The 21,582-nt window shown below is 40.2% G+C and overlaps 1 protein-coding gene across 1 annotated transcript in view; it reads right to left on the bottom strand.

Moving 5' to 3' along the window:
• Window positions 1–21,582, bottom strand: part of CRACR2A (calcium release activated channel regulator 2A) — a 50,615-nt gene that overhangs the window by 8,376 nt on the left and 20,657 nt on the right. Inside the window, exons 6-13 of the mRNA XM_010004677.1 lie at window positions 20,214–20,309; window positions 16,709–16,896; window positions 15,563–15,634; window positions 11,759–11,804; window positions 11,082–11,173; window positions 8,665–8,983; window positions 3,604–3,736; window positions 611–692 (exon numbers count right to left, since the gene is read on the bottom strand). Of these exons, the coding sequence (XP_010002979.1) occupies window positions 611–692; window positions 3,604–3,736; window positions 8,665–8,983; window positions 11,082–11,173; window positions 11,759–11,804; window positions 15,563–15,634; window positions 16,709–16,896; window positions 20,214–20,309 (1,028 nt within the window). The remainder of the gene's footprint in view (window positions 1–610; window positions 693–3,603; window positions 3,737–8,664; window positions 8,984–11,081; window positions 11,174–11,758; window positions 11,805–15,562; window positions 15,635–16,708; window positions 16,897–20,213; window positions 20,310–21,582) is intronic.

The raw sequence follows: 21,582 nt of genomic DNA, 5'->3' as shown, positions 1-21,582 counted from the left end.
TCCATGCTTACTAATCTTCAGACAGATCTTAGAATGTGTACTGGGTTTGGCTGGGATAGAGGGTTTTTTTCATAATTTTTTCTAGACTTCCATCATTCTACCCTTTGTGGGGCTGTGTTTTGGATTTGTTAGGAAAACAATGTTGCTAACACACCATTGTAGTTATTGCTTAGTGGTTTTTACATAGCACCAAATCCTTTTCTGCTTCTCAGACTGGCCTGCCAGCAAGTAGACTGGGGTGCACAAGAAGTTGGAAGGGGACACAGCTGGGACAGGACACCCCAACTGACCAAATGGATATTCCATACCATATGACACCATGGTCAGCAATAAAACTGTGAGGGGACCAGAGGCTGACTGAGCTGCAGGTGCTCAAGAACTGGCTCGTCATCTATTGGTGGCAAGCAATTGGAGTTTTTTTGCATGACTTGTTTTTCTTAGTTTTCTTTCTTTTTTATTGTGTTTTTGTTCATGGTCAATTTGAGTTTTTTAAATTTTTAAATTGTCTTTATTTAAATCAACGAGCTCTCTCACTTTCACCCTTCTGATTCTCTCCCCCACCCCACTGGAGTTGACTACCAGGATTAAATCACAACAGAATGTTTCTCACCGTTCCTGGCCAGCAGTATCCCAGAGTTGCAGGGCCACCTGGGTATTACCTACTGTGATGGTTTTCACATTGTAATCCACACCTACAGCAGAAATACAAGGTAGGTCTCTTTATATGCTCAGTTTGATCTTTGAAAAACTGATCCAGGAAATGGCAACAATTTCAGAAATGTAACAAGATAGATACTACATTTATAATTATGTCCATAGTCTCTAACTATCAGAGAACAACAAGAGCTTTTATTTATCAGTATTTCTTCAGTAACAAAGTACTGAATGTTAACAGAGTAGTTTGAATTTTGTAAAAGCTGTAAGATAAGTAACTTTCCAAAACAGAGTACACAAGTCAAGGTTCCATTTGACAGTCCACAGCAGCCTCAGCCATTTAGCCTGGAATTCATGCTGGATAAATTCAGTTGTCTGAAATTTTACTGTTTAGTCAGAGATAGCCACATAGACACCTTCTACAGTTAGTAGAAAAACACAAGGCACCACACTGACAGGAAAGTGGAACCTAAGATAAATGTTGAAGACAGAGAGACTCAATACATGGAGAACCTCCTTCCCCTTTCAGAATATAGAAAGAGATGAGCTGAGTAGAGTTAGGTTAGTCACCTAATTTTTATGTGGCTAAATATAAGCGAGATATAAACTAATTTATCTAAAGTTTTAAATGAATCCTCTCCCAATTCCCCTAACCTGTGATGATGGAAGTATCTTCTGGACATTTATAACATGCTGGAACATGTCCAGAGGAGAGTAACCAAGCTGATGAAGGGTCTAGAGAACAAGTCATACAAGGAGCACCTGAGGGAACTGGGGTTGTTTAGTGTGAAGGAGGCTGAGGGGAAACCTCACTGCCCTCTACAACTACCTGAAAGGAGGTTGCAGTGAGGTGGCTCCCAAGTCAATAACAATAGGACCACAGGAAATGGCCTGAAGTTGCAGCAGGGGAGGTTTAGATTGGATATTAGGAATAATGTCTACACTGAAAGAGTAGTCAGGCACTGAAACAGCCAGCTAAGGTTGAGTCACCATCACTGGAGGTATTCAAAAGCTATGTAGATTTGGTACTTGGAAGGACATGCTTTAGTGGCCAAAGTTGTGGGGTTTTTGTGTTGACAGTTGCACTTGGTGATCTTAGAGGTCCCTTCCAACTATGACAATTCTTTGATTCTGTGAAATATTAGTCAATTACTGCCTTCTCCTAAAGACAACCTGCATTTTTCTGTATCATAGTGTACTAAATCATAGACTCACAGAACCAGAGAATAATTCATGTTGAAAGGGACCTCAGTAGGTCATCAACAATTTCTTTGGGGCTATTTTCAATATCAGTGGGTTTTTTACCACTGGCATTAATGAAGAAACATCCATTTCCACATTCCACATGGGCAATTAAGAAATCGAGCTGGAGGATATATCCATTGCTTATATCTAAACGGAAGAAATTTGAGCTATTCTGAAGAAATTAAATGAGAACAGTCTTTTCCAAGCTGTACACTTGATTTTTCAATTGTCTGTGTCTTGCCCGCAATAGTCCACACCTGTGAAACTCATTGATGTGAAGACTAAATCAAAGCTATTAACAAATTCTCTCTTGTCATTGTACTTGCAAGAACACTGAATGACGAAAAGGTCAAATGCATTCCTATGCTTTTCCTCTGGAAGCTTCAGGCAATTGCAAATACTGTGTAAGACCTCAGAGTCTGGAGAAGTGTATCAGCTATTTAGAAGACAACATGGATAGGACATAGCACCAGACTCTTAAACATAGACAGTAGCATACAGGTGTCTAAGCTCCCATTACAGTTAATGAAGATAAAGTGAATTAAAAACTAGGAGTCTAGGAAATTACTAAGCTCACAAAGAATTAGGCATCAAGGGTCAGATTAATTGGTCTCTAGGCTCTTCTGACTGGATTGATCTGGAGAGGATGGCAGGGTAGAATTCAGCTGTTTGCTCACAAGCACTTAGTGCTATCTGAGATGCCATCTGGTATTCAAAATGTCTGTTTCAATCTGGCAGGAGACCCAGGAGACCTGCTGTCTTAAAATGCAACTGATGAAGGCCAGGTGAAATACCTTATTGTGCCAAAATTCATTTAAATCCCTACACTAAAACCTTTTATCTTCCTTGACTCTAATGTGAGCTTAGACATTCAACAGTAGAAATTTAAACTCAGACATTTTTATCCCATAAGACAAGGGAGCTAAAGCAACTGCTCACCTGAATACTCTTAGACTGTCATAAATGCAAAAAAAGTCCATTAATTTAAATATCTTTTAGTGTGAACTTTCATATATGCTGCAGAATACGTAAGACCTAATACAGGGTAAATATCTGGTAATCTGGTAATAATAATAATCTGGTAATAATAATAATCTGGTAATCTACAGTAAGTCATCTGCATTGCAATAACCTGTACATAAGTTTTTATACCTTGATTATGTATCTGACTTTTGAAAGTTTGGTTTATACCTTCAGGCAATGTAAGTACAACACAGGCATTGAAGAGTTTGGCTTTGAAATCACCAGTTCAACATCTTTCTTTGGTGCTTAATTAATGCTAAGTCTTCAGACATAACACAGATATTCTACTTTCTCTTTGAAAAAAATTCAGATTACTTAGAGGGACAGACATGGGGTATGGAGGTGGGATGGTTACTATTGTGCAGTACAGAGGACAGGATATCAGTTTCAGAACAGTGAGACCTATGAGAAAATTCTAGCTTCACTGAAATCAATAGGATTTTTTTATTTATTTCAGTGCTGCTAGGATTTCAGTATGGAATCTGCACTGAAGCCTCTTCACCATTTACCTGCTTGTCAGTTTAGGAGAACTCACTTAGCATATCCTACTTTTGGATAATGGCTTTTACAACATCTGTAAGCTTCTGTTTTATAACATAGGGCCTGATCTCAGTAGAAGCTGCCAAGTACTATTGAAATAAAAATAAAAGTATTAATAGTGATAATGTTTCTTAAACTTACCTACAGTGGCAGCTGTGCCTGGGAAAAAATGATCTTCACAAAATCGCCTTAAGAATGAAGTCTTTCCAACACTGGAATTGCCCACAAAAATAATCTTGAATAAGCGGTCTGGGGCAGAGTTTATTCTCTCTTCCTTTAAGTAAGAGCAAACATTAGTCTCCAAATGTTCCATAAATACTGTTGCATCTGCAATTTGCCTTGTCTTGAAGGCTGAGATGTAAAAAAAAAAAAAAAAAAAAAGAAAAAAAAAAAAAGTAAAAAAAAATTTATCCTATCATGTTCTCCATTACTCCTAAAATAACTCAGTATTTAAGATGTTTACCTTGCATCATTCCCAAACAGTGAAGTGATTCGGACTGAGCTCTTGGAAGTATACTGAATATGGACATAAGAATGTACTGAAAAATGCAAGAAAATGCCAAAAGAAAACCTTGTATGTTCATCCCTGAAAATCAAAACCCACAAAGCTTCACACAGCTCTGCTCAGTAGTTTCATCCTATACCAATAACACAGAGGAAACATAACAACTTCACCTTGATAACAGAAGCAAAGCTGTAATTTTTTGGCCTAAGCCAGCTATCACCAGAGTCTTCTCTCTGCTACTCCTGTTTAGCCAAGAGTTTCTATGGAATTACTGAACTTCCACCTTTGTTTCACATTACAGGCAGAGGCATGGGGGAAAGAGACAGACAGAATTAGAAACAGTTAATCAGGCTGTAAACATTCAGCTGTTTCTGTCATTCAGTTTTTTAAGCAGAGGAAGAACAATTTGTTCTATCTATCTGTATTCTGTCTACTGCAGCCTAAGCTAAGTTCATGCTGGAGAAAATATTTATATCCTCTCTCAAGTAGGTCATTATTCCCAAGACCTTTGAAGGTAGATCAGGAGTTGCTTAGGGAAGAACTCTGCAGCACCTGCTGGTTTCCTGGGGGTGCCCTTCCTTGCCTCTTCTGTTTTTGCTAAGGTGGAGGAGGAAGAGGGAGATAGTGAGTTTGTTCTAAATGCTGCAGCTCCTGGCGTTAGTTTGTTGGAGTAAGGATTGTGACGAGGCCCTTTGCCAGGCATCTGAGGTACAGAATCACTAAGACTGCTGCCTTCAAGAACACAGAACTGAACTCACTGCTCGACAGTCCTTTGAGTGAGACATTGAAGTCTGGCTTTGAAAATGTTTTCTTCAAGTATACGGAAGACTTCGAGAAAGTAGCAGAAACAATACAGAGCTGCATTTGATGGGGCAAAAAATAAATAAAACCTCAAGTTGTTGTCTTCCTTAGTATGCTCTAAGTGAACCTTTTTAGCACACGTGGTGGGCTAGATGATCTCCAGAGGTCCCTTCCAACCCCTACCATTCTGTGATTCTGTGTGATACTGTGAAAAAAAAATAAAATCATTCACTGCTGTAGATTTTGGGAACAAAAATACTTGTATATTTCATGGGCTGGGCCAACAGCCCATTATAACTATAAAGAAATTTATTACCTCCGTTTTTACTTCTCCTTTTCTATTAAACTCCCAAACTCAACTACAACTATGGCTGCTAGTAATACACATACATCTATAAAAAGCACATTTTCGGTTCTACAGAAAAACATTCCCAGATTATTAGTCTGTGTGCTCTGGGAAATAAAGAAAGTTAACATGCAATCATCAGCTTGGCACCATTTTTACAGTGCTTCTGAGAGCAGTAACTAAACACATGGTTTACATGACCTGATATACCTTGTCCCTGGTAGCAAGGCAAACATCTTAAAAGCTGAGTTAACTTAGGAGTAATGGAGAACGTGATAGGATAAAACCTCTTCTTTTTCACAAAATCACCTTAAGAATGAAGCATTTTCAACACTGGAATTGCCCACAAAAATAATGTTGAATAAACGGTCTGGGGCAGAGTTTATTCCTCTTTCAAGTAAAAGTATGGTGAATAAGAAGGCTTAATGCCAGCAGCTAGGTGACTGAGTTCAGTATAGTAAGCAATTAGATAATGGAATGCAGTAACACAAAGCCAGGTAGACAACAGGAACACAAATGGTGGTGAATTGAAAAATACAGGTTGTCTGAGATCCTTCATCTTCCTAGTGCAAAATGGATAATGACTAGACTTCATATCTTATTGAGCTACGTATGTAGCAACTGCATGGAATCATTCTGCCTCCTTTGCACTAGTATTTCTAGATCCTACACTCCTTTATACTGCTGATCCTATGAGCAGCAAGATATGAGAGGAGAGAATCACAGAATCACAGAATGGTAGGAGTTGGAAGGGACCTCTGGAAATCATCTAGCCCACCACCCCTGCTAGAGCAGGGTCCCTTAGAGCAGAGTACACAGGAATACACCCACAACTTTTGAAGACTCCACAACCCCCCTGGGCAGCCTGTTCCAGTGCTCTGTCATCCTCAGAGTAAAGAAGTACTTTCTTACATTTAAGTTAAACCTCCTGTTTACCAGTCTGTGACCAGTGCCCCTTGTTCTGTCACTGGACACCACTGAGAAGAATGGACCCATCCTCCTGACACCTGCCCTTTAGATATTTATAAGCATTAATGAGATCCTCCATCTGTCTCCCTTTCTCTAAGCTAAACTGACCCAGCTCTCTCAGCCTTTCATCATAGGACAGAAGCTCCAGTCCCTCAATCATCTTGGTGGCCCTGTGCTAGACTCTTTACAGTAGTTCCTTGTCATTCTAGAACTGGGGAGCCCAGAACTACACACAGTGATCCAGGTGGGGTCTCACCAGGGCAGAGTAGAAGAGGAGGAGAACCTCCCTCAACCTGAAGGCCTGGCTGCAGAGGAGTGTCTAGCTGACACACAGTCCTGAGACTCACACCTTGTAACTCATGATGCAGCAAGTTATCTTTTTCTGAAGTTTTCCTCCAGTTGAGAAGGAAAACACTTGGAGTGAATACCACTCTTCCTAACCCAGGAATGTAGTCAGGTGAAGGAATGAGTGTGCAAAGCACTGTATGGAACAAGATAACTTGTCATGTCTAAATCTCATGGTCAAAAAGCAATTATCCCAAAAGCCATCAGTTAGGAAAGAAAGTTGTAGGAGAAAATCATCAAACTACAGTAAGTGTATGGGAGGAGATGAAGCACTATTCACATGAAGTGGCAGTGGTCGGACAGACAGCCTAGAGACTGCCCTAAGCAATGGAATACCATTAATTGAATAGTCATTAGCAGGCCTAGTCAGCAGGCCAAGATGACCCTGCAGGACCATGCACATATTTCAGTGCCACAATGACTGAGATCTTATCAGAAAGGAATATTCTGCAGTGTTTTTTTAAATTAAAATTTAAAAAACAAGCAAAACAACAACCCAAACTAAGGGCTGGGCTAAGGAATTGGTATTTCATTAAAAAAAAAATAAAAATAAAATTCCCAGTTCTAAGACACCTTTGGAAATTAACTTATTGTTTACCCTCACAATGTTTCTTTACAAACACAAGCAAAAAGTTTTCAACAACGAGGCAAGAGACATTTTATGATTTCTTCACTCCTCTCTCTGCCTGTTCTCAACTGCTTTTTTGGGGAAAGAAAAAAAATATTTCAGGTAATGTTCAGTTCCTACCCAGATGAGATGATGTACTTTCAAGGGGGATGACTGCTGAAACAGAGCAGGCAGGATAGGTTTGTCCCAGCTGGACCTAATGACCTACCTGGCTTTTGCTGGCCTAAATTCCAATGATGCCATACTTAAAAAAACGTGATACACAATAAGTCATACCACAAGTACAAGGTATGCCCTGTATTAAATAACTTCAAAGTATGCAGCTCTGTTCTGTGCCCTAGACTTTCTATTAAAATGTACCACATAGAATTTATTATGTAACCATGATATAATTCTATAATTTTTTAGGATATGTTTGCTTATTCTAAAAGAACTATATAATTATGAACAGCATACCTATTTTTCCTATGCTTCAATATTTTTAATATGTGCTTCAATAATCTAAAAATGAGTAATACTTAACAATGGTACTAATATTAGAAAACAAGAACAGCTAGCTCTGAAGCAATAACAATGCAAGAAGGACTTCCAGCATATAGTTTCAAGGATTATTACTGCATGGTGAATTCATTGTTAACGTGCAGCCACAAGTCAGAGCTGAAAAAATACAAGTATTTCAATTTTCTAATTAGAAGTCTTCTCAAAAAGTAATTTAAAAAAAAAATAAAATTTGTGCTCATTACTTCTCAGATGGTGTAACAGTTACCAAAGCTGACTCAAAAGTATCAGAATACGAGAAATGTAATTTTTTGACAAACGTGGATCTTGTGTCATCTATTAGAAGGTTTAACTTCACTTTTCCTAACCAGTCATTCAGAACATAAGTCCATGAATACATTGTCAACAGCTACCACTCCTTTAGGTTGAGTTTCCCTTCTTGACAGCTTCAACATTTATCTGCAGTATATTTCCACCTCCCTCTTCAAGCAATGGCTGAATTTGTCATGCTTTAACTTAAAAACAGAAAACTAAATAATTTTAGATTCTAAGAATAACACATTATGCTTCAACACTATTTCATGTTTTTCAATGCCGTTTAGAATAGAATAGAACAGAATAGAATATCTATAGCTGGAAGGGACATGCAGTGATCATCTAGTCCAACTGCCTGAGCACTTGAGTGTTGACAAAAAGTTAAGCATGTTATTAAGGACATTGTTCAAATGGCTCTTAAACACGGGGCATCAGCCATCTCTCTAGGAAAGCCTGTTCCAGTGTTAACCACCCCCTCAGTAAAGACATGCTTCTTAACATCAAGTCTGAACCTCCTCTGATGCAGTTTTGAACCACACACCCTGGCACTGGATCCCAGGGAGAAGAGACCAGCAGCTTCCTCTCTACTTCCCCTTCTTGGGAAGCTGTATAGACTAATGAGGTCACACCTCAGCCTTCTTTCTCCAAACTAGACAAAGCCAGAGTGTGTGGCCACATCTCACAGGACATGCTTTCTAGCCCTTTCACCCATTCAAGGCCCTTAATGTCCTTCTTTAATTGTGGGGCCCAGAACTGCACACAATATTCAAGATAAGGACCCTTTTGCCCCCTTACTTTTGACAGACCTACAGGCTGCTCTCTAGAAGATGATGGCGAATGTTCAATTGATTGTTCTGTGTTTTCCTTATCCTTTTCCATCTCAGAAGAAGTATTTTCATCTTCTCCAATCCATTTGTTCTGTTGCTTAACAACCAGCCTATCAAGAAGCTGGGGTAGGTGATCTTCCTCAATTGATATTATTCTTTGGAGATGTGATGCTTTAGATACTCCTGCAGTAGCTCCAGCATCAGGCTCTACAAAGAGAACTCCATTCAGTCCAGCAGAATTCCTTCTCTTTGAGTTATTGAAAACATCATCTTCTTCAAATGAATGGCTAGACAGAGAAAAAAGCAAGTACATCACAAAAATATATCTCACCTTGATTCCTACTGGTTTATTCTAATGTAACTGAATTCAATCTATCATGGTTTTACTACTCACAGCAGGCACAGTAGATTCAGTACTATGTTTGCTGAAAAGTCAGCTCATCATTTATACACAATTTGTATTTGTAGTGCTTGATAATTATAAGCATAACAGGGAAAGCTAACAACTTACAGGGAAAACCTGAACCAGAATACAAAATGTCAGATTGGCTTCATTCCTAACCTCATGGAATAGCTCAGATAGATTTCTCTTCTGTGATTTCCTACTCCCCTATTCTGGAAGAATAAAACAGTCCTCCAACTCAGCCCTTTCTCTCCTTAGCAAATAGGAGGGAGATGGGTTTGTTTAATATGGATGAAAAATAGGCTAAATGGGGATTCAACAGAAAGGGGAGAGTAGATAAAATAGATCCAGAGTCTTCTCAGATGTGTGCAATGACCACAGATTCAAGGTGCAATAAAAGAAATGTTGAGTTGATGGAGGGAACAAAATTTCTTCATAGGACTGGTGCAGCAAGGGAAAAGGTACCCAGAGAAGCTGTGAGATCTCCATCTGGATGTTAAAAAATTAAACTGAACGGGGCACAGACCAACCTTGTTTAGTTTTGGAGTTATCCCTGTTTGCACAGAAGATTGGACAAGAGACATCAGAGGTCCTTCCCTCCTAAAAGTTTATATGAGTTTTGTGTTGATATAGCTTTCGCCAGTTATGCTCCACTCTCAGTACTCTTTAGTAAAAACAGTTTAGGACCAATTTTCTTTCAGTAATTTTACTTCTCAGTTAGGTCTTTTCTAAATAGCTGAAATTAACAGCATGTTTTTCAGTCACTGCCTGCTTCTTGGGCTGATAATGCTCAATGTTTATAGTTACTGCTGGAGAACAGTATGCAGAACATAGGCCACTGCTTGGTTATGAAAAACATCTTATGCTCCAGAAACAAAAGGGTCAAAAAGGGTCACACCTGCAACCCTCCTTTGGTGAGAAGTGGACTGCACAGGTGACCAACATTGACCAGACAAAGTATTTCATCCCATATGCATCACAGTATAAATTTGAGGGATCACAAGGGCCAAGCTACTCTTCATCCATGTCCGGTGTCCTGCAAGGACTCCATCCATTTGTCTGCCTTTAATCTCGATCCACGTGTTCCTGAATCTGTGTGTTCTTGCATCCAACTCCCGTCCAATGCAGATGCCAGGAGCCCAGTCTGGGACTTTTACAGGGAGTAGCCTTGGTGGTGATGTGAGCATTACTGGGGGAGCATGATACTGGTTTTGTATGTATTTGTATATATTTCATTATCTTCTTTTTCCATTCTTACTGTTTCATGAAAGCGGTTTAGTTTCCAACCCGTAAGTCATTCTCCCTTATTTTCTTTCCTTTCCCTTCCTGGGAAGGGAGAGAGGTTAATAGAAAGCATCTGTCAGTCATTTAATTGCTGGCTCAGTGTTGACAACTGACAATTGTGACAACTGTCTGTCTAAAAGGTTCACTCCTTACACTTCATGATCCTGTGCCTGAAAGGATGTTTTCTTAGCTGCTATTTCAATGTGAAACACTAGTCTTCTTTCTAGCTCCTCTTGTCTCAAAGGAAGCATGCTAATGTTTCACTGAGATCACCATCTTGTTCCTGTTGATTTCAAGTTTACAACAACACAGATGAGAATTAAGTTCTCTATGTTTTACTAGTTCCACAGCCCATACTTTACAACATGGCTGCTGTCTTCCACCATGAGAAGTGAGGAGGTGTATTCTGTCATGGAGTTACCAACAACCTTGCACCACATTAGCACTGGGTAATGAGCAAGCTTTGAGGCCTCTCATACTCATGCACAATGGGGAAGTCTCTTGCCTTTGCAGTCAGAACACTAGTTTTATATGAAAGATTGTTTATTTTTTAAAGAGCACAGTAATCTTATAATGACAGACATTTTAGAAATACATGCTTTGAAAATTCTGAAGGTATCAGAAAGAAAACATTCCACATCTTCTTTCTGTAAGCATCATTGTACTCAAACAGGGAACACATGAAAAAAAGTTCTTACCTGCTAGGCAGGATCTTGCCCTCTATGTATTTCCCAATGACAGACCCCGATCTTTGCTTCCAGATGTTTTTTGGAACACTTGTTTTGCATTTCTGCAGAAATATAGAATACTTGTTATTAATTTACTCCTATTGCCTGCCTTCATTCTTAATGCTTAAATAATGCAATTAATATGAAAAAAAAAACCAAAAACAAAACAGTAGAAAAAATCCTAGAGGTATAAATGCTTCAAAATTCTGATTGATAAACAATCAGAACATGGAAACTCCAGATCCTGCAAGAATTCATCTTCTCTGTAAACTAAGTGGACCACAATAAAGCAACACAATTCCATTAAAAGAAGTCAATAGATATATGGTGATTTATACTGGTAGTTTTTTTAAGGAATAAGAACACAAACCAGTTATTTTGTCCTTTCATTATTGCATCCTTAGCTTCTTATAAAACACATGATTCTCCCTCCAGACGGCTCCAACTTTGTAATTCTAAAAATGTAGCTTTAAAAATTGTTCATCAAATCTAAAGATCTTATTCTCAAGTAAGAAAAAAGAACATAAATTAAGAATGGGGCAAGTAGCACAAGAGTCTGTCTCCCCCACGGCCTTCTGATCCCCTTCTTTTGAGGCTGTTCTCTATCTGTTTGCTGAACATTTGGTTTAGCAGTAATAGTTGTCTACCTGCAAAAATACGTCACGTTCATCTTTGAGATGTTTGTTCCTCTCCCTGAAAAGAGAACATAAACAAAGGAAACACTGAGACCAAGGATTTAGAACTGCTGACTTTTCTACTAAACACTATCAGACAGACTGGACAGTTGACAGTGCAAAAGGCAAGATAAAAGCACTTTCATTTGGCAAATCTTCACCCTCAAACATGCTTTATTTATATTCTCATGGCAGCCAGTTCTCTGTCTGGGCCATTCAATCTCCAGAAAGTCTATGCTCAGACATCTGGCCCTCATTCTATAGTTTATCAAAACAAATGTCTTAACACACAGAAATCAGTTCTGGTCAATATGCCTTCACTTAGTCTAAGTTAGAATGTTTAAAGCTTTTCACAGTAAAGATGACTTCTTAGTGTGGAGGCATTGTAATGAACAGCAACACTATCACAGACGAAACAGACTCAACTGCAAGAGATGTGGAGAAATAAAGACAACTAACATCACTTTCACCCCACCTTCCTCCCAGGCTGAACGTCTCTTCTGCATTCTTGACTCTTCTGCCTCCTTCTCAACCTGAGCAGTGCAAGAGGATGGGGAATGTAGTGGTTGTGATCAGTCCATAACAGGTCCTCACTGCTGCTCCTTCTGCTTCATACTCTTCCCTTGCCCCAGTGTGAGTTCCTTCCCACAGGTTACAATCCTTCACCAACTGCTCCAGCAGTGGATCCTTTCTATGGGGAACAGTCCTTCAGGAACTGACTGCTTCAGTGTGTGTCCACTTTGGGCCACAGTTCCTGCCAGAAAGCCTGCTCCAGCATGGGCTCCTCTCCATGGACCATAGCTCCAGCAAGGATCCTGCTCCTGCGAGGGCTCTACACAGGCTGCAGGGTACCCTCTACTCCAGTACCTGGAGCACCTTCTCCCCTTCCTTCTTCATTGACCTTGGTGTCTGTAGGGCTGTTTAATAGGGTCAGAGAATGTTTTAGGTTGGAAGGGACCTTAAAGATCATCTAGTTCCAACCCGCTTGCATGGGCAGGGACACCTCCCACTAGACCAGGTTGCTCAGAACCCCATCCAGCCTGGCCTTGAACATCTCCAGGGATGGGGCTTCCACAACTTCTTTCTGGCCAACCTGTTCCAGTGTCTCACTGCCCTTACACTAAAGAAGATGTTCCTAAAGAACATCTAATCTAAATCTACACTCTTTTTTTTTTTCACTCTTTCAGTTTAAAACCATTACCCCTTGGTCCTATCATTACATGTCCTTGTAAAAAGCCTCTCCCCAGCTTTCCTGTAGCCCCTTCAGGTACTGGAAGGCCACTATAAGGTCTCCTTGGAGCCTTCTCCTCTCCAGCCTGAATAACCTCAACTCTTTCAGCCTGTTTTCATAGGAGAGGTGCGCCAGCCCTCTGGTCATCTTCATGGCCCTCTGGATTTTCTCCAACATTTCCATGTCCTTCTTGTGTTGGGGACCTCAGAACTGAACACAGCACTCCAGGTGGGATCCCATAAGATTGGAGTAGAGCGGCAGAATCACCTCCCTTGACCTGCAGGCCACACTTCTTTTTATGCAGCCCAGGACACAGTTGGCTTTCTGGGCTGCAAGCACACTCATGTTGAGCTTCTCATCACCCAATGTCCCTAAGTCCTCTTCTTCAGGGCTGTTTTCAATCCATTCCCTGGCCAGCCTGTATTTGTGCATGAGATTGCGCCAACTCAGGTGCATGATCTTGCACTTGGCCTTGTTGAAATTCATGAAGTTGGCACGGAGTCACCACTCAAGCCTGACAGGGTCCCTCTGGATTGCATCCCTTCCTTCCAGCACATAAACCACAAAACAGTTTGGTGTCATTGGCAAACTTGCTAAGGCTGCATTCAATTCCACTGTTCATGCTGCTGCCAAAGACGTTAAACAGCACAAGTCCCAGTACTGACCACAAGGAAGACCACTCACCACTAATCTCCACTTGAACACTGAGTCATTGACTGCAACTCTTTGAGTGTGACTGTCTAGCCAATTCCTTATCCACTGAGTGATCCATCTGTCAGGTGGAGCCTTCTCCTCTCCAGCCTGAATAACCTCAACTCTTTCAGCCTGTTTTCATAGGAGAGGTGCGCCAGCCCTCTGGTCATCTTCATGGCCCTCTGGATTTTCTCCAACATTTCCATGTCCTTCTTGTGTTGGGGACCTCAGAACTGAACACAGCACTCCAGGTGGGATCCCATAAGATTGGAGTAGAGCGGCAGAATCACCTCCCTTGACCTGCAGGCCACGCTTCTTTTTATGCAGCCCAGGACACAGTTGGCTTTCTGGGCTGCAAGCACACTCATGTTGAGCTTCTCATCACCCAATGTCCCTAAGTCCTCTTCTTCAGGGCTGTTTTCAATCCATTCCCTGGCCAGCCTGTATTTGTGCATGGGATTGCGCCAACTCAGGTGCATGATCTTGCACTTGGCCTTGTTGAAATTCATGAAGTTGGCACGGAGTCACCACTCAAGCCTGACAGGGTCCCTCTGGATTGCATCCCTTCCTTCCAGCACATAAACCACAAAACAGTTTGGTGTCATTGGCAAACTTGCTAAGGCTGCATTCAATTCCACTGTTCATGCTGCTGCCAAAGACGTTAAACAGCACAAGTCCCAGTACTGACCACAAGGAAGACCACTCACCACTAATCTCCACTTGAACACTGAGTCATTGACTGCAACTCTTTGAGTGTGACTGTCTAGCCAATTCCTTATCCACTGAGTGATCCATCTGTCAGGTCCATGTCTTTCCAATTTAGAGACAAGGATGCAATGCAGTACAGAGTCAAATGCTTTGCACAGGTCAAGGTAGATGACAGCAGTTGCTCTTCCCTTATCCAACAAATTTGTCAGGCACAACTTGCCCTCAGTGAAGCTATGCTGGCTGTCTCCAGTCACCTCCTTATTTTCCATGTGCTTTAGCATAGTTTCCAGGAGGACCTGCTCCATGATCTTATCAGGCAAAGAGGTGAGTCTGATTGGCCTGTAATTCCCCAGGTCTTGTTTTTTTCCCTTTTTAAAAATAGCAGTTATGTTTCCCCTTTTCCAGTCCATGGGAACTTCACTGGACCGCCACAACTTTTCAAATATGATGAAAAGGGGCTTTGCAACTTCATCCACCTATTCCCTCAGAAGCCATAGATAGATCTCATCAGGCCCCATGGATTTGTGCACTTTCAAGTTCTTTACACGGTCTTGAATCTGCTCTTCTACAGTGGTTGGATCTTCCTTCTCCCAGTCCCTACCTTTGCCTTCTGCAACCTGAGTGGTGTGGCCAGACCCCTTGCTGGTGAAGAGGCAAGAGTCATTGAGTACCTCAGCCTTCTCCATATCTCACATGACCAAGTCTCCCATTTCCTTCTGGAGGGGGCCCACATTTTCCCTAGTCTTACTTTTATCACCAAAATAGCCATAGAAGCTTTTCTTCTTGTCCTTGAAGTCCCTGGCCAGATTTAATTCTATTATGAATTTAGCTTTCCTAGCCTGTTTCTCACATTTTTTTTTCCTTACTTCTCTCTCTCAATTGCTGCACAGTGTTTTCTACGCTTTCTTACATGTGCTTTCCCAGAGGCACTACCTCTTCAGTTAATCTGTTGGAACAGGCTGGAATTCCTGTGTCTGGCACAGGGAAGCCCTGGCCTCTACTTTCCAGCACAGAGGCCACCCCCACAGTGACCCTCTGCCAATACCTGGACATCTCTACCTAGTGCATATCCCAACATGATTTCATCCTTTAATACACCTCTTTAAAATTATGCAATATGTTCTTGAATGTAAGGTCTGCATTACCTTAAAAAGTCCAGCTGCTTCAGAAGTCCTGACTTCTCTCTCTGTAAGGTTTCTGTCACTTGGTACACCTCCCTGTAATGAAAATAAAGAAAGAAAATTGTTCCAACTAGGGTACAACACCGTTAAAATGCTTCCCCTTATGAGTAGCCACATTTGAGACTTTAGCTTCTCCATACCTCTAGACTTTATTCTGTATGAATGGTTACTAATTTAAAAAGTTTATTCTGTATAAGGCCTACAGTACCACAGCAGCTTGAATTAGTGGAGGAAAGAGTAGAGGTTCTTTAAAAAAAAATTATAGCTTTATAATTTCTTCATTCAGAGAGCTTAATATACACTGACATTGGCACTTGCGTCATTCACTGAAGACATACTGCTGAAATCCTTCTCATTCATGGCCACTAAAGACCATGTAATATTTTATCTGATATTAGAGTTGATCTTGCTGCTGGAACCATACATCACACTCACACATCTGTGTTCCCTACAACTTCTTTTCAGTTCCTGCCTTTAACAGTTATGCAGCCTTAAACATTGGACACAGCATCTCAGATTTTTCAACCAGATTTACACCATTTACTTTGACTTAATGCAACTTGGTGTCTGGCCTTAAGTGTTTTTTGCCTTTAAGTGAAGCCTCAATTCTTCCTGTGCACAGTCTGAGCATTACACCTGCTTCAACAGCTCAGGTCTTACCAGACAATACAGATGTTTAAAGCAACACTGCAAGTGCAGTTGAGTAGGACTAAGCCCTAATTCCATAAAACACTGTTCTGGTTTGGTTTGGTGGGGTTTTGGTAGCAGGGGAAGGGCCCCAGGAGTGGCTCTGGCGAGAAGCTGAGAAGCTGCATCTGCTCCAAACCCAGCCAAGGAGCCATTAGAGAGATAAGAGATGCACCTCTGTGATTAACATACAAAAGAACTGATATAACACCTGAGAGGCACTTGAGGGAGAAGAGCTGTGCTGGAGGAGAAGAGGGTGCTGGGGAAGGAGAGCGGTGCCGGAGGTTGGTGAGGAAGAAGGGAAAGAAGGTGCCCAAGCAGAAGTTTCCCTGCAGCCCATGGTAAGATGGCAGCTGTGCCCCTGCACTCGTGGAAGAATGTGGTGCAACATTCCCTGAAGGCACCAGGAAGGGTGAGACTTACATTTCCTTCTCCTCATGTAGTCTTGATGCCTCCTCCTGAAGCACCTGTAACTGTTGTTGAGCCACGCTTAGTTCATGAGATGTTCTCTCCAAGTCTTTCAGCAGCTCCTGGTTAGTCAGCTTCAGCTTGGTGTTCTCTACTTTGGTTTCTTCTTTGCCACTGAGAAGTTCTGTACATTGCTGCTCTAACTGGGATGGAAGAAAAGAGAACAGAAAGCACTATAACTAACTGAGACATCTTGATTTTGAGGTTTTCAATTCAGGTCTTAGAGATTAGTTGAACAGGGAAGCTATTTCTATTAAAGCCAAGTAAAACACATAGGGTGCTCTTCTGTGTACAGACACAATTACTTTACACAAAAACAAAGCCATTCCACATTCTATGATTTCATTTCACCCAGTTCAAAACTGTACCAGGATAAACCACACACACACAAAAAAAAGGTATTAAACAAATAGATTAGCAGCATTTACTAGATACTCAAAACTGCTATTTTAGACCATTTCCCACAATGACAAAGTCTATACAAAGTGATCCAGAGTTTTACTGAAAAAATGCTAGGTTTAAATCTGGTAGTTGATAAACCTTCCCATCCTCAGTAATAGCAACAAGCAATAACCTTTCTCCCATCTTAGCTATATCTGCCATGAAGTGTGAATTAAGAGCTTTTTTAATTCCCTTTCACTCTCCAAAGTAAAAACGTTTTGAATGCAACCTCAAGACCCAGGTACAAAACAAAATGAGAAAATACTTTCAAGCTGGGATTGTGGAAGGTCAGGAACAAGAGTATAGAGGGAGCACTTACCTCAGCAGCAGCACCAGCTTAATGCATTTGCTGAGCTGTGGCCTCAGCAGGCTCACAGTTCACACAGAACACTGACTCATGGGATATCAAACTACTGCTAAGCAATGTTGGTTTACATTGAGAGATCAGTTCAGTTTCTAAGTATTGATTCCTTTCCTCACCAGAATGAAGTTACCTATTCTATATAAAAGGTGCTTCAGGTACTAGAGGACAAGACTTTCTTACACAGAGGACTGGTTTTGCGAGAAGCAAAAGGTGATCACACAAAGATGAACTTTCAAAAAGCTTAAGAGAAATAAATTGCTGGCAGAAATCCCACTTACAGAATACTACAGCCATCTGAAAACTGACAGATTGGCCTGGAAATGTACATGCGAGGGTAGCCATCGTTAGCTCCCCAAATCATAGGTACTGATGTTAGAAATACTTGCTATAAAACCTAGTGCTTACTTTTGTGAGAAAAACAATTATGTTGAAACTATGCTCAATAGCAGATGCTCATAATATTTAAACCCCAGGACACAACAGAAGAAAGGGTTATTTCACAGCAATACAGAGCTCCTTCCTTTCACTGTATCTGTGCAATCATTTAATTAATACCAAACACTGCTTTTAAAGCATTCATTTAAACAACTCCCAGTACAGTGGAATAACTCATTAGGTAGATGCTGAGCTGGTACAGAATGGCATATAGAGCCTATAGGCCCTCGCTGCTTATTGGATCTGCAGGTTCCAGTAGATGCAAATTGACTGGGAAAGACTCATGGCCCACAGTCATGCTCAGAAAATCTTGGGAGCTGAGAGAATTAACCAATTACCACAGGTTAAGCAGAGACACGGTACCAAATGGTGTATGTTCACTTTTTTTGTGACAAAATGGGAGGAAAAACTCACAAGTTTAAAATCAAGTAAAAAGCTGGGATTGTCCAATATAAACAGCTACTGAGGACAGATATTGTTGTCCCTCAAACATACACACATTAAGCACTCTCCATGCATTCTCTTGTTCTTAGCTCAGAATCCATTTTGCATTTTTTAATCTTTTTTTCCCTATTTATTTCAGGTGCATGTGAAAGATGAAACATTTATAGCGTTATAACACTGGGGATTATTCTGTTTGTAATGCCTTTCTTAACAGTCCAATCACTTGATTTTCATTTTTGAGTGCTTCTGATCTGTGTTCTTATTAATCTCTCACTCAGAACATGCTCCTTAGTGGTTTTCCATAAAAATAAAATAGGATAGTTTAATTTTTATGGTAGTATTGAGGCCCTGCCCTTTAAAAGCACCATGCTTAAGACTCATGCATATTCATAAGGGAAAGGGGAAATGAGAAAGAAGAGAAATTACTAATAATAGAAAAATAGACATAAATTAGAAAAAAACCCAGTATTCATACTAGCTATAAACAATGTGATTAATTGAAAAGGAAAGCATAACATTAGATAAAAATAATACTAAGTAACACAGATATTGCTTTCTGTTCTCCAACATAGGCAATAATAGACAATAGGCAATGTAAACAATCATAAAATAAAAGATAAATCATAAGATAAAACTTTCTGATACTGCTGCTTGTATTATCTTATTAGACCAGGCTTAACATTGAGTGTAAGCCTTTAAATAGCTTCTGTGGTTTTTATACCAAATTTAGAACACAGTAGAAGGTACTGGTTGATAAATAAATTTTAAACATAGTTTTAAAGCAAAAAAACCCAAACCAAACAAAACCCACAACCAAAAAAGAAGAACATTAAAATATATTAATTGCAAAATTATAGATAGTGCTGCAATGTGGTCAACAGCCCACATAAAACCACATGTATTCTGATTCACTGTGGTACTTAAACAAAGGTAATTATCATCAGGCATTTAATTTCCATTATGTAACAGCCTGTTAGTTCAGTCCTCTATCCTCATCTCAGGTAAACCTGCATAATTACGGTAAGATGGGGGATTGTTTCCCCTCTTAGTCAAATACAATCCTGCAATTCCCATCATCTTGAGCACCACCTGGATTCAATTCTCAGCAGAAGATCTCAAAAATACACACAACTAGAAAACTGCCCTCAGGCTTCTTTTTCCTCTTCCTTTGCTTCCCCTCTTACATCTCTCCTACTTCCCACAACTGGCACTCCCAAGCCCTGCTGCCAGAAAAATAAACTTCACATGTATTTTACCTTCAAATTCTAAGGAGCAAGTTGGCTTTCACAGCATTTTATTTCAGCCCTTTAAATTCCAGTGCTATCTCCCTTCCCTATTTCTAGTCTGTCATGCACTGACCTTGGAGACTCTTTACAGCAAGTTTACACATGCAGAAATACTCTGCTTCCCAAGCAGGCCATGCTATTTAAGAAACAAAACATATCAGTCTTTCATATGGGAATTTGATAAGCTGTTGCCATGCAAGAAAACCATGCACTCCTATAAAACTGTTATCACAGAGATGTATTTTGCACATCATTGCACAATATTTTTCCTAAGCCCACGTGTAGAAGCCCAGCAGTCATGACTCCACTTCTAAATGTATTCAGGTATCTACAATATATACAAAAGCAACAGAAGGTCAGAGTTTGGCAGAACCACATCACATCAACTTGCATTTTTTGGGACATAAAATAGTAGCTGAATAAAATAATATAAACAAACAACAAATATTTGCTGTTTTTTTTTTAATCTCTGAAGGATATCAGTTAATACCTTTTTCTGTTTTTGAAGCAATTGTTCCAGTTCTTGTTCTTTTGACAGAAGCTTGCACTCCAGCTCTTTACTGTAAGATTGAAATCTCTCTGTGTCCTGCAAAACTCAAAGAGCAAATGGATTAACAGAACAGCACAATTTCCTCAGCAGGAGGAGACATAAAGAATCAGGCATGAAAATAATAGGCAAACTACTGATAGAATTCAATTTAGGGATGGTATAACTCACTAATCTAGATTCTGAGCTTCTGTAAATAGGTGTAGTCCAGCAACTTCAATGACTAAGGTTGCTATAGGATGTGCTGATTGCACATGAGTAGGCATCAAGTCTGCAAAGTGGAGGCAGAAGTCTTCTATCTTTAGGCACGAGCCTTAGGAGTTTAGCCAACCTAAATCAACGATGCTAGAATGCATCCTTCATTCCTACCTACACATAACCTCATCCTCTCCCACACTAGCATCCATGCCTATCTGTTGCAGCAGTGAGTTGTTTCAGAGAAACAACTTCTGCTAAGCAAGCAGAAGAAAACTATTCAAAAAGTGACTAGGTTTCTGTACATTCATTTTCCCAAACAATACAATTGCTAGCACAGAAAAGTGTTGAGAATGCACTTACAGAAGCAACCTGACCACATTTAAACTATTATGGAGTCATATAATAACTGACATAAAAGATATCAAGATTGATATGGGAGACACAGGCTACTGACACACTGCACAGCAAGTCAGGTTGAAGAAACAATACCTGCTACCTTTAAAATCCATCACTAACAATTGTTCACAGATGTTCTACTGGTATAAACAAGTGATCTGGTCTTCCAGCTCTTAGCACTTAGCAGTTATGTCAATCTATCCATGATTTAAATACTCTGGAATTCCCAGTTCTATTTGGGATTATTCAGTCAGACACTCCTCAGCTGAAACAAATTGTAAGGCCACCCTTTAGTAAAATTGAGCTTCAGCAGCTCATATCAGCTGAGAATCTGTCCTATTCTTCCACAAGAAGCTTCAACTTTCTAAGGTCCCCAGGAAAATGCCTCTAAACAAAATTAAAAATCCCTCAAGATAGAGTATATCCTACATGCTTTTCCCCTTCAGCAGTACATGTAATGGGGTAAACAAATGCATGTTAAATGACTTCTTACATGGAAGACTACACATCCAGTTAAAAATTACAGAATACAACTTTCAGTCATCAGCGTATTAAGTATTGTATATAGTACAATTTGTATTTATTTGTGCCTTACTAATTTCTTTAAATGTATTCTCCAAGAGCTGCTCTTCATTCAAGCCATAATAGTTCCCCTTTTATATGGTATCAATGCATCTCTCCAGGCTATAAAGACTTTGTGAGACTTTGCATTAGGGAA

The sequence above is a fragment of the Chaetura pelagica genome, unplaced genomic scaffold, assembly GCF_000747805.2.
Source record: "Chaetura pelagica isolate M959 unplaced genomic scaffold, ChaPel_1.0 scaffold299, whole genome shotgun sequence".
NCBI classification, from domain to species: domain Eukaryota; kingdom Metazoa; phylum Chordata; class Aves; order Apodiformes; family Apodidae; genus Chaetura; species Chaetura pelagica.
The sequence above is the reverse complement of the archived record's forward strand: the minus strand, read 5'-3'. Positions and strand labels throughout refer to the sequence as shown.